This window comes from Ruditapes philippinarum, unplaced genomic scaffold, assembly GCF_026571515.1.
Source record: "Ruditapes philippinarum isolate M1 unplaced genomic scaffold, ASM2657151v2 ctg3594_1_1_1_1, whole genome shotgun sequence".
Taxonomy (NCBI): domain Eukaryota; kingdom Metazoa; phylum Mollusca; class Bivalvia; order Venerida; family Veneridae; genus Ruditapes; species Ruditapes philippinarum.
The window spans coordinates 3920-21740 of NW_026856476.1; the positions used below are offsets into that span (position 1 = coordinate 3920).

A 17821-nucleotide genomic window follows, 5' to 3' on the forward strand; every position below is an offset into this window, starting at 1 on the left:
TATGAGGTTATAACTTACTTGAGGGAAGTTAAACAAGTGACTTGGGACTACAGCATACCTAGCTGAGAAAAATCTTCAAAGAATTATATGGTTATATATGGATAGGTTATATACTTTTAAGTTAGCAAAGGGCGACACAGGCTCATCTCGGGTATCTCAAAGGGGTATCATGTTATTAGTAATGATTACGGATTGATAAACCTTAAAAGTGATTTTAGATAATATACAGAATAAAAATCAAGAAAGCTATATATGTTTATCAAAGTGGGTTATAATATGGACCTCATATAAGATTAAGATATATTTGAGCCGCGTCACGATATAACCAACATAATGGGTTTGCGACCAGCATGGATCCAGACCAGCCTGCGCATCTGTTCGCTAACAGTGTCTCTACTTGTTATACTGTTTGTAAGTGAACAGCATGGATCCTGATCAGACTGCGCAGATATGCAGGCTGGTCTGGGCCATACCACTATGTTGGTTTTGTCGTGACGCGGCTCATTTAACTTTTAACATGTAAACACTGAACTGGATCGGGAAAGAAGGATTGACAATTTTATTAAGATTGCTAAAATAATAATTGTAACTGTTTTTTATTGTACATAATAGGAATATTGCTATATCATTGTATTCTCTTTGTTTGATTGGACTGGTTGAAATTCATAGAAATCCAGCTGGGGTGAATTTAATATAAAATAAGAATAATATTTGTTAACGCATGGAAAAAATATGCTGGATTATATTAATATTTTGACCGAACTGCATACCAAAAAGGCAGGCAGTATTAATAGAACAATAAAAATGACAATCTCAATACTGTGGATTATTACACATTTAATAGAAACACAGAATTACATAGGGAATACCTAATCAAGGTATCATTATTTAACAAAACATATATTTATTAAATATCACAAGTAATAACACTACATCAATATGACTGTCAGACAGATCTTGAAACAAAATAAAGGTCTTTAAAAGCCCAGGCCACATACAAAAATAGTAGTCTATGCCTTGATTATGAACTGACAGATAGGGGAATTTTGTAAATGGTGGCTTAGCCTGTCTGTTGTGATTACATGTCTAAAAAGTACATCATGGTATATTTTAGCCACCATAGAATTTTCTTATCTAGAAAAAAATCTAGCTATTTTTATTTGTACAAAATTATAGAAATAGTACAATGTATAATTAGTAAAATGTTCACTATACATGTACAAATAATTAAACTTTTAACAAATGTCGGTACAGCCGCGGTACGATATTTAGAGGGTCACGTGTTCGAGTCCATGTCAGGATGCACTTTTTTCTCACCCTGTGACTGACATACATTTGTATAGCCCAGCTAGAAATTAAATCACAATGCTTAGTAACCCTGGGAAATTGGAAGAAATATTTGCATACACAGTAGGTTTATAACTATTCAGTATTTAACAAGTAAAACTTGTAAGCGGCCGAATAGCTCAGAGGAACTCAAGAGCCGCGGAATGGTATTCCGAGTGTCAGGGGTTCGAGTCCCTGCCAGGCTGTTACATCAATATAATTCTGTCAAGAAAAATAGGAAGGAACTGTCTAAAATAATTATCACCCTAAATAGGATTCGGATAGGGTTGGACAGTCTTTGATGAAAAGTCAGAAGATGAACTTGTCAAGGGGGTTGGGGTGCTAGTCTGATTACCATCATTTGATGTCTGACGACCCTCATATCTAATATGTATTGGTACGCATATAAACACCTGTTTGCTGAATTGAATATCAAAAATGTTGCAATTAATTAGTAATTAAATCTTATGCGTATGTAAACTAGGATTAAAACTAATTAATCTTCGGTGTAAAGCATGTAGAAATCTAACCAGTATTCACCGCGAGGTCACAAACTTTAATGTAAATATCACAATAATACTTCTTTATATAATTTTTTCTTTGACAGGGACACACAACATCTCTTACATGTTTAAGAAACAAGAAATTTACATAATATATCTATCTAAGATATTCTTTTACTTTTCAATAGTAACAGACGCAAAACACGGTACTTAAGCGCTTAGACGAAAGCAGACGCACGCTAAATTAGAAACGCACGCTTTCAGACGCACGATAAACGAAAAAACGATTCCACGGAAAACGATAGACGTTAAGCGCTTGTAAACGATGCACGCTTGAGAAAGCGTTTCAGCAAACGCACATTGCACGCTATACGCACGCACGTTACACGAAAAACGGAGGCACGAAAAACGCTATTTTTGACAACCGAAACATTCACCCTACTGTTACACCGCATTTGGTGCTCTAGCTTGTTATTTCATAAGATTGGATGACCTCTCTTTAAAAAGAATAGAATAAGATTTCTCTTTTTCAGTAAAATACTATGATGTATTATTGAATAGTTACATGAGGGGCGGAAGTACTTTAACTGGAACTGTTCTCGGACACAGACTTGATACATTTTACCTTTACGAACCCTTGTATAAAATTTCAAGGCGGACATATTGGCATGGTCACAGCATGGTGTGCAGATCTGATCGTCTAGAGTGCAGGTATGTGAATGGGTTAGTTTCAAACGATTGCTACAACATAGCATGAAATACTCTTTTACCCGTCCAGTGGTATTTTATTGTAGGAAGTTAATTGCAGTGATAATTAATCTTTAGGAAATTGAAACTCTACCGAACGTGATGGTGTTTCTACAAATTATCTATTTACGGAGGGTTTAATGCACAATATTTACTGATTTTAAAGTACCCCATCATGAAAAAATATTGACCAATATTGTAGTACTAGGTAAATATTCGCAAAAAAGGATTAAAAGCCATAACGAATAGGATAATAAACAAACGCCAAGGTAAGTGTAGTAAATGATGGTAAACGCCACTATAAGAGAAGGTAAACTACTAGTCGGGAAAAAGTAGATAAGTAATTTAAACTTCATAGTGAAGAGAAAAGGCATAAGAAAATGCTTGAAGAAGTCATATTAAGCTGATGAAAAAGTAAATGACAGAAAAACCAAATAAAAAGAATTCCGATTGGTCACAAAGCTATCATATAATAATTTAGTTAATTAAAATGATCCTTGAGGGAAAAAATTGGATGCAATGGTTTACCACATCATGATTTTAGCATCAGCCAAACATCTATATAGTAAATATTTCACGTCTGAATCAGTTCTTTAAAACTTTAAACACAAAAAAAGAAAGAAAGAATGAAAGAAAGAAAGAAATAAAGATGGAAAGATAGGAAAAAGAAAGAAGGGTGCATTTTAATTAAAATTATACTATGTCGGCTTTTGTTTACAGACATGTGGAGCCATGGAAGGCAATACCAGACAAATCATTTGTAGACAACCTTAACAGGTATCCTTTTATATATTTGAAAACTATATTCTTTATCATTCAAAATATAATTCATCTCAAATATCATTTAACATAAACATATATTCCCCCAAAACGCATTTGTTAATACGTGTACATATCTTTATGTATTTTCACCTCAAGACATAGTAAAATGAAATCATACCTTTTGAAAAAAAAAACACTTTGGACACAAAGAAAAATATTCTTTGAGCAACGGTGCTATTCATCCTAGGATAAAGGAGTGTTCCAATAACATTGATTTTTATCTAAAAACCGGAGCGTGTAACAAATCCTGGTATTACTAGAAATGCATTTGTATATTATTGTTAAACCACCCGCTAATAGACTTTTTAAAGGGTTACAGCAATTTTACGGATTAACTATTTACTCCCAAAGAAAATTGTCGTAGACTTTCTTTTCTTTTAACTAATGTTTCATTGACTGAAATCTTTAAACCTTTTTGAACTTCAATTTTATGTCCAATTACTATGTCTAGGTAATAATCGCTTCCAATCAGTTAATCAATTTTGTCACTTTCATCTTTTTCTGGAATTTTGTCGGCCAAATATAAATTCTTTTTTAATTCATAAAAACGCTCTCTATTTTCAATATTCACCGATCTACTTTGTATTACACCGACGATGTTCGGAACAATGTTCACAGTAATCTCAAGTTCCTCACCACATTTAGATTTCAGTTTAATTTTTGCAGATGCAGTTTTAATCTTCTTTGACTGTTTGCTTCCCAATGTAGCTGAAGTTATTTCCTGTTCAATTTCTTTACATAATTTTAATTTCTTTGCAAACTTTTCTGTTATATATGTTCTTTGTGAAGCCGAATCTAACAATATCCTCGCATCTTCTTCAATCAGTTTATTTTCATTACACAGTATTGCACTTGCTGTTTGCTTTACAACCTTTTCCCCATATGATAAAAGCACATTTTCATCATTTTGACTTTGCTCACTTTCACTTTCATTTCCTTCTTCTGTTACATGCGCACTTTCTTTAATCACACTTTTCTTAAAGTTTTCAGGGTACAAACTTCTATGGTGTACATTTTCTTCATTACAATACACACATTTTTTTCTACTCTGACATTCTTTTGAACTGTGTCCCTCTTTTAAACATCTATAACAGCTTTTCTTTAAGCAACCCTTTCCTTCATCTATTGTCAGCTCACCTGTCACAAAGTGACAGGGTGAGCTTTTGTGATCGCTTTTCGTCCGGCGTCCGTCCGTCCATCCGTCCGTCCGTCCGTAAACTTTTACTTTAAATGACATCTCCTCATAAACCACTTAGCCAATTTCATCCAAACTTCACAGGAATGTTCCTTTGGTGGTCACCTTTTAAAATTGTTCAAAGAATTTAATTCCATGCAGAAATCTGGTTGCCATGGCAACCAAAAGAAAAAACTTTAAATATCTTCTCTTAAAAAAACCCAAAAGCTAGAGCTTAGATATTTGGCATGAAACAGCTTCTAATGAGTGTCTCCAAGTTTGTTCAAATAAAAGCCCTGGGGTCAAAATTGGCCCCGTCCCAGGGGGTCTTGGATTTTCCCTATATGCATATAGAAAAAACTTAAAAAATCTTCTTTGAAAAAACCCAAATAGCTAGAGTTTAGATATTTAGCATGAAACATCTTCTAATGAGTGTCTACCAAGTTTGTTCAAATAAAAGCCCTGGGGTCAAAATTGGCCCTGCCCCAGGGGGTCATTGATTTTCCCTATATGCATATAGTAAAAACTTAAAAAATCTTCTTTTAAAGAACTCAAATAGCTAGAGCTAAGATATTTAACATGAAACATTTTCTAATTGGTGTTTCAAATAAAAGCCCTGGGGTCAAAATTGGCCCCGCCCCGGGTGTCATTGATTTTCTTTCTATGCCCCGGGGGTCATTGATTTTCTTTCTATGTATAATAGGAAAAACTTAAAAAATCTTCTTTTAAAGAACTCAAAGAGCTAGAGCTAAGATATTTAGCATGAAACATGTTCTTATGGGTGTCTTCCAAGTTTGTTCAAATAAAAGCCCTGGGGTCAAAATTGGCCCTGCCCCGGGGGTCATTGATTTTCCTTATATGTGTATAGCAAAAACTTAAAAAATCTTCTTTGAAAAAACCCAAATAGCTAGAGTTTAGATATTAAGCATGAAACATGTTCTAGTGAGTGTCTACAAAGTTGTTCAAATAAAAGCCCTGGGGTCAAAATTGGCCCTGCCCCTGGGGGTCATTGATTTTCCTTATATGTGTATAGCAAAAACTTACAAATCTTCTTTGAATAAACCCAAATAGCTAGAGTTTAGATATTCAGCATGAAATATCTTCTAGTAAGTGTCTACAAAGTTTGTTCAAATAAAAGCCCTGGGGTCAAAACTGGCCCGCCCTAGGGGTATCATTGTATTTAACTATATGTGTATAGTAAAAACTTAAAATAACTTCTTTTAAAAAAGCCAATGAGCTAGAGCTTAGATGTTTAGCATGAAACATCTTCTTATGGGTGTCTACCAAGTTTTTTCAAATAAAAGCCCTTGGGTGAAAATTGGCCCTGCTGGAGTGGGGGGGGGGGGGGGGAGATCATTGTTTTTCATTATGTGTGTAGTAAAAACTTAACAAACTTAACATTGTGAAACATCTTCTAATGAGTGTCTTTGAAGTTTGTTGAAATAAAAGCCCTGGGGTTTAAACTGGCCCCGCTCCGGGGGCCTTTATACAGGTGAGCGACCTCAGGGCCATCATGGCCCTCTTGTTTTGGTGTCCTACTGGGCTCCTTACCCCGGTGGACCTGTGTTGGTGTAAGTTACCTCCACGCCCTTTAGCACCGGCTTAAGCAGAATTCAACATTTATTAACTATATTGGGCAAAGTGAAAATAGTTCTTTCTACATTTTTTCATTTATTTTTAGCTCACCTGAGCATATGCTCAGGGTGAGCTATTAGGATCACTCTTCGTCCGTCGTACGTCGTCCGTCGTACGTTGTCCGTTCACACTTTTCAAACGACATCTCCTCTGAAACCATAAGGCAGATCATAATGAAACTTCACAGGGATGTTCTTTGTGTGAAGCCTTAACAAAGTTGTTCAAAGAATTCCATTCCATGCAGAACTCTGGTTGCCATGGCAACCAAAAGAAAAAACTTTAAACATCTTCTTCTAGAAAACCCAAAGAGCTAGAGCTTAGATATTTGGCATTGAAACATCTTCTAGTGAGTGTCTACCAAGATTGTTCAAATTAAAATCCCTGGGGTCAAATTGGCCCCGCCCAGGGGTCATTGATTTTCCCTATATGCATATAGTAAAAACTTAAAAAAATCTTCTTTTAAGTACCCAAAGAGCTAGAGCTAAGATATTAAGCATGAAACATCTTCTAATGAGTGTCTACCAAGATTGTTCAAATAAAAGCCCTGGGGTCAAAATTGGCCACGCCCCAGGGGGTCATTGATTTTCCCTATATGCATATAGTAAAAACTTAAAAAATCTTCTTCTAAAAAACCCAAAGAGCTAGAGCTTAGATATTTGGCATGAAACATCTTCTAATGGATGTCTACCAAGATTGTTCAAATAAAAGCCCTGGGGTCAAAATTGGCCCCGCCCCTGGGGGGTCATTGATTTTCCCTATATGCATATAGTAAAAACTTAAAAAAAATTCTTTTAAAGAACCCAAAAAAGTAGAGCTAAGATATTTAGCATGAAACATCTTCTAATCTGTGTCTACCAACAGCATGCCCATTCACGCACTACAGTGCGTAATTCACGCACAAAATTCTAGATGCACGCATAAAAATTGTAAGCAGGGGGTACATGCACGCAAAGTAAAATCGTCAGAATGAATGTTTGGGATAGCCTATGTACGCTTGCCTGGGGACGCATCAAACGACCACAAATACACAAATATGTCAGCGCGTGTCAGTCTATAGGTAGGAGGTCCTATGCACATCGACCCATGAAGCGATTAGCCAATCAGCGATAACACTTTCAATCATTATCACGCAATAGAGATCAGACTAATGTATACACGCGCCTGTACATGTAATTACCAGATATAACATGAGGTGATAATTTAACATCTTTGATCCACAGTTGATTGGGAATAAGCAAATTTTAACGACAAAATGATAAGAATATCACTATTTACAGTACGCCGCAAGTTTTAAAGACTGTTTTCTCAAATTACAAATGAGTGTAATTTTGAATTATTCTCGAAATTTTCGGCACTTTCTAAGCAAAATTTTGCTTTCGTTTCATTCTTGCAAAAACGTTCTATAAGAGTTTTAATGATTAACATATTGTGCCGAAATGCCAGGACAACTAACCAAAAATACACGTACGCTTTTCTTTGATCCGAAAATTGATCCCGAACATCGGCGATTTCACGTTCGCCGGAAATTTCAGAATCCCTAAAAATTTCGCAAAAATTCTCAGTTTCCAAGCCAAACATGAGAATGAATTGTTCCTTAATTATTAAATCAGCATTAAATCTTTAAATATCGATCTTCAATTTGCCCCCATTTTGAAGATATTGCTAAAATATTTGTCGATCGGATGAACCTCTTAACACACTGTGTGAAGCTGTACACAATTTTCCTATTCATTCCGCTAAACGCTACCTATATACATTTACGTTTTTTTAAAAATATAAACTTTTGTCTATAGAGTGGACTTATTTAAACCAGAATAAAAATTTGATTTGGTATTAAAGTGAAAAAAAAAAAAAAAAAAAAAAAAAAAAAAAAAAAAAGATTTCCATGTTGATGCATTAAAATGAAATAATTTCATGAAAAATATTAACAAAACAAAACAATAATTATACTATATTATACTACATTTATATTAAAATGTTCTTACAAACAAAAACATGTTTAAACTTATGTGTACCCCCAGATTTTGAAATGTACCCCCAATTTACAATGACAGGGGGTACATGTACCCCTACATTTAAAATTGAGTGGGCATGCTGACCAAGTTTGTTCAAATAAAAGCCCTGGGGTCAAAATTGGCCCGCCCCAGGGTGTCATTGATTTTCCCTATATGCATATAATAAAAATTTTAAAAAAATTCTTTTAAAGAACCCAAACAGCTAGAGCTAAGATATTTAGCATGAAACATTTTCTAATGGGTGTCTACTAAGTTTGTTCAAATTAAAGCCCTGGGGTCAAAATAAGCCCCGCCCCAGGGGGTAATTGATTTTCCCTATATGCATATAGTAAAAACTTAAAAAAATCTTCTTTTAAAGTACCCAAAGAGCTTGAGCTAAGATATTAAGCATGAAACATCTTCTAATGAGTGTCTACCAAGATTGTTCAAATTAAAGCCCTGGGGTCAAAATTGGCCACGCCCCAGGGGTCATTGATTTTCCCTATATGCATAAAGTAAAAACTTAAAAAATCTTCTTCTAAAAAACCCAAAGAGCTAGAGCTTAGATATTTGGCATGAACATCTTCTAATGGATGTCTACCAAGAATTGTTCAAATAAAAGCCCTGGGTCAAAATTGGCCCCGCCCCTGGGGGTCATTGATTTTCCCTATATGCATATAGTAAAAAAAACTTAAAAAAAAATTTCTTTTAAATGACCCAAAAAAGTAGAGCTAAGATATTTTAGCATGAAAATCATCTTCTAATCTGTGTCTACCAAGTTGTTCAAATAAAAGCCCTGGGGTCAAATTGGCCCCGCCCCAGGGGGTCATTGATTATCCCTATATGCATATAATAAAAACTTTAAAAAAAATTTCTTTTAAAGAACCCAAACAGCTAGAGCTAAGATATTAAGCATGAAACATCTTCTAATGGGTGTCTACTAAATTTGTTCAAATAAAAAGCCCTGGGGTCAAAATTGGCCCCGCCCAGGGGGTCAATTGATTTTCCCTATCTGCATTATTAGTAAAAACTTAAAAAAAATTCTATTTAAAGAACCCAAAGAGCTAGAGCTAAGATATTTAGCATGAAACATCTTCTAATGAGTGTCTACCAAGTTTGTTCAAATAAAAGCCCTGGGGTCAAAATTAGCCCCGCCCCAGGGGGTCATTGATTTTCCCTATATGCATATAGTAAAAACTTTAAAAAATCTTCTTTTTTAAAGAAACCCAAAGAGCTAGAGCTAAGATATTAAGCATGAAACATCTTCTAATGAGTGTCTACCAAGATTGTTCAAATAAAAGCCCCTTGGGTCAAAATTGTCCCGCCCCCAGGGTGTCATTGTATTTAACTATAATTATGTGTATAGTAAAAAAACTTAAAAAAAAAAATGTTCTTTTTAAAAAACCCAATGAGCTAGAGAGCTTAGATGTTCAGCTTGATACATCTTATGGGTGTCTACCAAGTTTGTTCAAATAAAAGCCTTTGGATTAAAACTGGCCCTGCCAGGGGGTGGGGGGTGGGAAGGTCATTGTTTTTCATTATATGTGTGTAGTAAAAACCTAACATCATGAAACATCTTCTAATGGGTGTCTCTCAAGTTTGTTCAAATAAAAGCCCTGGGGTTTAAACTGGCCCCGCTCCAGGGGCCTATATACAGGTGAGCTACCTCAGGGCCATCATGGCCCTCTTGTATTGATTATCAAAAATTACTAATGACTCACATGATATTTCGCATTGTAATGACGTCAATGGACTATTGATAGACAGATACTTGTTTCAGGCATCCGACAGGTTCTCTTGAGCTTGCTAAGAATATCTTGAGCAAAACCTACGATTGCCAGTTCAATGGCTATGAACGTACAGTGGTTGAACCTTCGTTAACACCCACATTAGGAGGTGAGTTATGAATGCCAATAACTTACGATAGAAGCAACTGTAAAACACATAATAACAACAAAAATAATAGGATTTAGGAGAATAAAAGTAATAACGGATTGTAGGATACATGGGCCTTTAAAAACCCAAATAATGCTATGCAAACAAAGAGTTATGTACATAAGTCAAGCTGAGCTTTCTGAAACTTCATTTTGTATGTTTTTAATTTAAACAGGTCCAAGCTGGAATACAACAAGAGAATGCATGAAACCCAAGGTCAATTACCAGATATGTTTTCAAGGACATATACCGAGAAGGTGTAAAGACTCTACACATAAAGTCACAAAAGTTTTACGACTTACAACAGACCTATTGGCGCCTGTTCTGCAGTCACGTGAAAATCTCAAGGTCATTCATCTCTTTAGAGATCCACGTGCCATTGTTAATTCTAGAATTACAAGTTGGTACCCTTCATACACGGACAAAATGATAATAGAAAACGCTAAATCATTGTGCAATAAAATGCTTTACGATTTTCGTGAAGGTCAAAAAGTGCAAAAATTATTCCCAGATAGATTCAGATTTATTTATTACGAAGATTTAAACGTTGTTATTTTAAACAAGTCTAAACTATTATATAACTATTTAGGTATGAATATAAATGAGAAATATTACCCAAATATCATGAAACTTTCGGCTTTTAAGGATGCAGGATCAGGTGCAATGGAGCGAAAAAGAAATACAGCATTTTGGTGGAGAAATTCTTTAAAATGGGAAATTGTTGAGAAAATGGAGGAAATATGCAAGGATGTTTATAAAGAAGTTGGATATAAATCCTTTCACAATAAACAGGAATATGATGACTTGTCAATACCCAGTGTAGTCATACCAAAAGAGTATTTGATCATTTGAGGCTTTTAGTTGATAGGAAGGCTTCGAGTATGAATTGCTAAGAAACTTTTAATTACAAACTATGTGTAATTGTCCTATAATGCAATTTTTAGCTCGACTATTCGAAGAATATGAGAGCTATTGTAGTCGCCCCAGCGTCGGCGTCCGCGTCTGCGTTGGTTAAAGTTTTTTGTAAATTCAAATATCTCAATTATTGCTTGAGATATTCAATTGAAACTTACAATACTTATTTATAGTTACATTGTTCATCAGATTGACAAGTTGGATAACTCTGCCTGCAATATTTACAGAATTATGCCCCTTTTTAACTTAGAAATTTTGGTTAAAGTTTTTTGTAAATTCAAATATCTCAATTATTACTTGAGATACTCAATTGAAACTTACAATACTTATCTATAGTAACAATGTACATCAGATTGACAAGTTGGATAACTCTGCCTACAATATTTACAGAATTATGCCCCTTTTTAACTTAGAAATTTTGGTTAAAGTTTTTTGTAAAGTCAAATATCTCAATTAATGCTTGTGATATTCAATTGAAACTTACAATACTTATTTATAGTAACAATGTACATCAGATTGACAAGTTGGATAACTCTGCCTATAATATTTACAGAATTATGCCCCTTTATAACTTAGAAATTTTGGTTAAAGTCAATTATTGCTTGAGATATTCAATTGAAATTTACAATACTTTTTTATAGTAACAATGTACATCAGTTTGCAAAATTGCATAGCTCTGCCTGCAATATTTGCAGAATATTTGCCCCTTTGAAACTTAGAAATTTTGGTTAAATTTAAGGTTAAAGGTCTTCAAAGGTATTTACTTGAAACTCCGACAGTTCTTGTTGTGAGTATAATTAGACTCTCTCTAAGGCATGAATTTATAAAAAAAAATGAGCCCTTTTGTGAATTTAAAAAATTTAACATTATCAAGGCCCTTTTTCTATCAAGCACTAAGAATAGTCGAGCGTGCTGTCCTACCGACAGCTCTTGTTTTTAATAAATTAGATAATTAAAAAACAGAAAATGCTAATTTGATAATAATTGGGCTTTGTTATTCCATTTTTCTGACCAAATCTTTATTAGAAAAGGGTCTCTCAAAAAGAAAGGCTGAAAATTTGAAATTCATTGTGTCTTTGGTTCTTGTTTCTACCATTTTGCAGCACAACTTTAAATATTTGATTTAAGTGCTTATTGTTACAGCACAATGTGTCTCATGGTAAAACTTGTCATTTCAGGGTCAAAATCACCCTTGATTGCAATCACTCAGTTGTATAATTAATGCACTCTACGAGATGATAACAAAAGGCTAAAAAACTAAATTCTTTTGCAAATACAATCAGTGTTTTGTGAGACATTTTCTTAAGTAAGTCTAAATACAAATGTTTTGCTGTATATGTTTGCAAGCAAGTAGTCCATTCATTTGGATCCCAACCTTTCTCAGTTGGCTTGAAACTGAAATAAATTGGCAATCTCCTATCTTTATTACGGAATCTTTGTAAAGGACAGCATTACAAAGTTTCGAGAGTGACTGTGTTTTAAAGCCCGACAACTTGTCCGTTCAAAAAAGCTGGATCGAACATGGGTTGCAGGATATCGTGTTAATGCACCTCTGCTACCACGAATCGTCCATTAAGAATCTGGACAGAAAATTTTTATCACAGACTTGTCAATTATTGAGTCAATTAAAAATGGTTCTGTTTATAATTTTGTCTAAACAGTTAACGTAAAAAAATGTGCCACTTTTTAAACTGTGTTGATGTATTGATAACCTATTGTTAAATATAACTATAATATGTTTATGCATGTATATTGACCTATGTTTATATGTGTTGCATGTATGGAAGTGGAACGTAAGTTCAATTCCTTATTGTTGAAAAAAAAATTCTGTTCTGTTCTGTTAAAAAAAAACATCAATAAGACTCCATAATCGTGATGATAACTTACCTGTTTATCAGATGAATTTTGTGACTCATTAAATAATAACAGACTTAGCCGTGTTATAAGCTGATAGCAGACGATACTCGAGCCGGACTTTTAGATAAAAAATAATATTTATATAACATATTCCACCTCTTTTAGTATATATACATTAATATCTTATATAACTAAAAGCTCCTGGTTCTATAAATTCACTTTGAAAAGATTTAAATAAATTTGCATTTTTCAATCGTAACTTTCCAAACACTTTTTCCTTTGCTCTTATACATGCTGTTAATTAAAGGGAAATAACAAAAAATATTGAAAATTCTAAACAATCTTATAAAAAAACAACCATTTTTCAACCACAACCTAGATTCAAACACATATTTAATTCTGCGGTGTTGATGTCATGTCGGACCAAATTGCATAAAGTCGCACACTGTATTAAAGACGTTTTCGGTAGTTTTTTTGTGCGCATCATTATGCGCTTCAAAGAAAGATAATCAAGGATAATTATTCTTCAAAAATAGTACTCGGATAACTGTTTTAAATTTCGGCTATAAGCAAATAATGAGTAAATAATACAGAATTGATAATTCTAAATGTTCAGGAGGAGATCGGTTCAAAAGAATAAGAGGTTGTTTACACAACATCAGATAAAGCATTTCTCCTTGCATTAGTACGACAGCATTGATGATGATTCTGCGTGCGTTACCCCTGCCACTTGTGGTAAAGTGACGAAAGTGCGTCGCCACTTGATAACTGGCAGACTAGTGGGCAAAGAAGTTTAAAATGATATATTTTAAAAATGTTGAATAAAAAACAAAAATAATATCTACGAAATGTTCCGATTTTCATTATTTCTTTGTAAATGTCTGAATACTTGCTTACTGTTCGGGTATGTTAGTCAAGTGAAGAAATAGTATGGCCTTATATAACGTTTAAAATACATAATGTACATATTCAGTATCATTTACTTAATATAACATCAAAAGAAAAAGAAATTTATATTTCAACATGTTTTTGTTGTATATATGACAATTTATTTAGTATAACACTGATTTCATACAAAACGTGGTTATTTTGACAATTGGCATATCCCAAACCAAAATCGCAAGCTTTATAAAAGCTTGCGACAAGCTTGGGAAGCTTGCAGCCTGTTTTCAAAAATGCATGCTTTAGATTTGAAAGGCACCACAAGCTTGCGACAAGCTAGTTGCAAGCTTGCGGCAAGCTAGTTGCAAGCTTGCGACAAGCTAGTTGCAAGCTTGCGGCAAGCTAGTTTCAAGCTTGCGGCAAGCTAGTTGCAAGCTTGCGGCAAGCTTGCCTCTAGCTTGCGACAAGCTTGCGTCTGGCCTGTAACAAACTTCTTTAAATTCTCCAATATTGCAATTAATCGTCCTCATGTGATAAGGTATAATATTAATAAACTATTACATAATAGAATTAATTTATTCATTTCAACTTATTTCTAGATTTACAAGTCATCTTAACAAAAATAATTCTATAACACAAATTCAAAAAATAATAAATGTCTACCAAGTTGAGAAAATAGAAAACAAAACATTATTTATTTAAGATAACTGTTTTTTTTGTTTTTTTGTTTTTTTTTTTTCAAATAAGTATCCATAATTTATGATAAATCATGTCCTTCACAGATTCAGTCTTTCAGAATGGCTTCACTGTTGCACACAACTATCCATATTATTGACTGCCTGTTGTACACACTGAAAAAAAAAATTGTATCATAATTAATTATTTATGTTTAATATGCATATGATTGGTATTATTGGCATGTAATTAAAAAGATCAATATTTGAAAGCACAAATTGCATAGTAAAATATTATTTTTTTGGCAATAGTAAAATATTATTTTTGGGCAATTTTGCCAGTTTAATTATTTATAAAAATTAAAATTGTTCTTGCTGCAATAGTTTTTAATTTTGTTAAATATTTCTATAAATAATTTCAACAACATAGATCTATATCTAACAAGGCAATTGTTAGTTTAAACAATACAATTGAAAATTATTCACATTCCTACTGGTTTTGACTGATAATGAATCTTTTTATCAGAACTTTTAATATACAAAAATTATATTCTATACAATCATTTTATTTAAATGGAAATTTATACTACATTGAAAGTTGTTCATCTAACAGTTAAAATTGTTCAAATCAATTGTAATTATTTATTTCATTATTTTTATCAATTATCTAACCTTATTGAATAACAAAACTAACCATCAATTATTTCTGTAATCAACCTCATTTTTCTTTCCTTCATCATTATAATTTGAAACTCTCTATGATACCTGTGTAGCATTGTAAGTTTTCCTGTAAATAAGAAAAAAATATTCATTACTAATACATAATATATAAATTGAGTAAAATCAAAATGCTTATTCTGATAGTAGTTTCGGGTACTGTTAATAATTAAACCCATAATTTACTGAAATATCCTCAAAATATAAATGGTATGAAAAATCATGACCAGGAATGTAATTTACTGGTACATAATGTAAAGAAAAGGGCAGACTCAATAACACTCAGTGAAAAAGATTTAAATCAGCACATATGTAAAATTTATGAAGAAAAACAAAAACTAAAATTAAAAGTGTTCATTTGCAAGGTAAATTTGAAAAGACTGTTGTAACAAAATAGTCTAAATAACTTACCATTATTCCATTGAACAGTAGTAAATTTCCATTTCCATCTGATTGAAGAACTCCTTTAATGTCCCATTATAATTTTATTAAAGTTCACATTATAAAGTTGTTTCATCTAAATGGCACTTTAGTCACATGTTTAACTCTACTCCTAAGCATCTTTTTAAATTATAAGCACTGAGGTCCAAATAAACTCTTCCTGAGTATAATATTTGAATTTTCTGAGATCAGATCCTGATACCAGATTGGTTCAGGGTATTAGATTACATGTTGTAAACCCCACTTATCTCACACTTTCTTTTATATAAGATAGGTGAGTTTAACACTGGTTATTATGAAAACAGTAGGGCAAAAGTAATGTTGCACTTGACCGATCACTGACCAATAACACATGTTTATAGTAAGTTGTGTGAACAGTCTACAATTAATACTCACAGGAGACCAATTTATGAAATGTCAAATTGAATCTTAATTATGCCATAATTAACTTCTGCACAAGATAGTTAATATTTAAGAAGGGATATACTTGTGCTAATGAATTAAAAATTAAAAGACACATGAATAAAACAAATTAACATTCAATGATTGAAATAAAAAAAAAATAGCCATTAGACAAAATAAAATGTTCATTATATTTGCTTGTATGTTCACAATTGTTAAAAAATGTGACTTTTGTTAACTTTCATAATAACTAATTTAAAATACTAACTTTATGTTAGTTTAATTGTGTTGAAAGCTTTAATTAAAAATTTATAAGCTGAAACACTCTTGATTTCCTCTTTCATTTTGATTTTGGGTGATTTTCTTTTTTTTACTGAACATCATCCAGATGTCTCAAGTGAATCTCTAATTTTTGACATGGCATTAATTAATAATTTTGAGAAAGTAATAAGAATTTTAATAACACTAGTGAGTAATTAAAAAAATTGATAAAGTTATATGAATCTTAAAAACAAAGAATGTAAGACAGGCAAATAAAATCTATGAAATAAATGTTTTCATTTGAATCCCATTATATTATATAAATGCTAATTAGTTTGAGTGAAATGATTTTATAAACATTTCCAAGTTTTTGTACTTAGAAATTTTTCACTACTTTTCATTTTCCTGCTTTCACAGAATTTTCTAAGTCTAAACTTTCGAAGAAGCTTGCGCAAGCTTGCGATAAAAATTGTTTTGTAAGCTTGCGCAAGCTTGCAGAATTCTGTATGAAACTACTGGCGAGCTTGCGCAAGCTTGCAGCAAGCTTACAGCAAGCATAAATAGCCAATGTAAGCTTGCGACAAGCTTGCAGCAAGCTTGTCGCAAGCTTGCCGCAAGCTTTCCTTTTGGTTTGGGATGCGGTAACCATGGAAACTGCCTGTTAATAAAACAACTTACACGCCTATATATATTTTTATTTTTATTTTTGAATCCACCATAAAATTTGACTTGATATATCAAAAATGTAGAAAATTTTATGAAAGAAATTTCTTGATAGCTTTAATTATTTACAGAGTTCATGTTTATTTTTCTCATTTTTTGTTCAGTTAAGGAGCATGGAAAACTCATTTTTTAAAGAAACATGTTCAGATTTTCATTTGTTTCATAAAGAATCATTGGATTAGGTTAACTTTGCATAAAACAATGCTTGTTGTGTGTATTAAGCTTTCTTATAATATACATTTTCTATTCGTTATAACAGTTAGGCTATTTTGTCAGTTATGAGATATTCAGTTACCATCGGAACAGCCATTTTACCAGAAATCCAACGCGTCAACATATATTTTCTTTTTATTTTTGAATTCACTATTAAATTTAACTTATCATACAAAAATTGTTGAAAATTCTATGACAGGATTAAATTTTCATAAAACTAGAAAATGTCTTTGAGTTAAACACCTGCAGAAATGCCTTACTTGATTAATTGTCAGATATTATCAAAAAAAAACAATAAGAACCTAATTAAGTGTTTAAAGTGAAACAATGTAAATTGTTTAACTATCTATCAAAAAGTCGCTTGTTTAAAATATTGAGAAAAAAATATTTACCTCAGTCTTAGTTTTATTGAAAAAAAATATAATATTATTTGATGATTTACCATTTAATATTCATCAGACTTTACATAGGGGCCCTTATTAATATATTAATCTTTTATATTTTATAATTTTTAGCTCACCTGTCACAAAGTGACAGGGTGAGCTTTTGTGATCGCTTTTCGTCGTCCGTCGTCCGTCCGTAAACTTTTACTTTAAATGA

At 32.7% G+C, this 17821-nt stretch overlaps 1 protein-coding gene and 1 long non-coding RNA gene across 2 annotated transcripts; one reads left to right on the forward strand and one right to left on the reverse strand.

Moving 5' to 3' along the window:
* The first annotated feature begins 451 nt into the window (after positions 1-451).
* Positions 452-14214, forward strand: LOC132746681 (carbohydrate sulfotransferase 1-like). The gene is made up of 4 exons (XM_060735902.1): positions 452-2540; positions 3297-3353; positions 9982-10097; positions 10312-14214. Exons 1-4 carry the CDS (start codon positions 2395-2397, stop codon positions 10986-10988), a joined length of 996 nt encoding a protein of 331 aa, XP_060591885.1. The 5' UTR covers positions 452-2394; the 3' UTR covers positions 10989-14214.
* Positions 14215-14352: 138 nt separating this feature from the next.
* Positions 14353-15997, reverse strand: LOC132746682 (uncharacterized). Its single transcript, XR_009628021.1, has 3 exons — positions 15593-15997; positions 15159-15251; positions 14353-14641 (listed from the first exon to the last, which is right to left on the reverse strand). It is a non-coding gene; the product is annotated as an uncharacterized LOC132746682 (long non-coding RNA).
* Positions 15998-17821: the final 1824 nt, after the last annotated feature.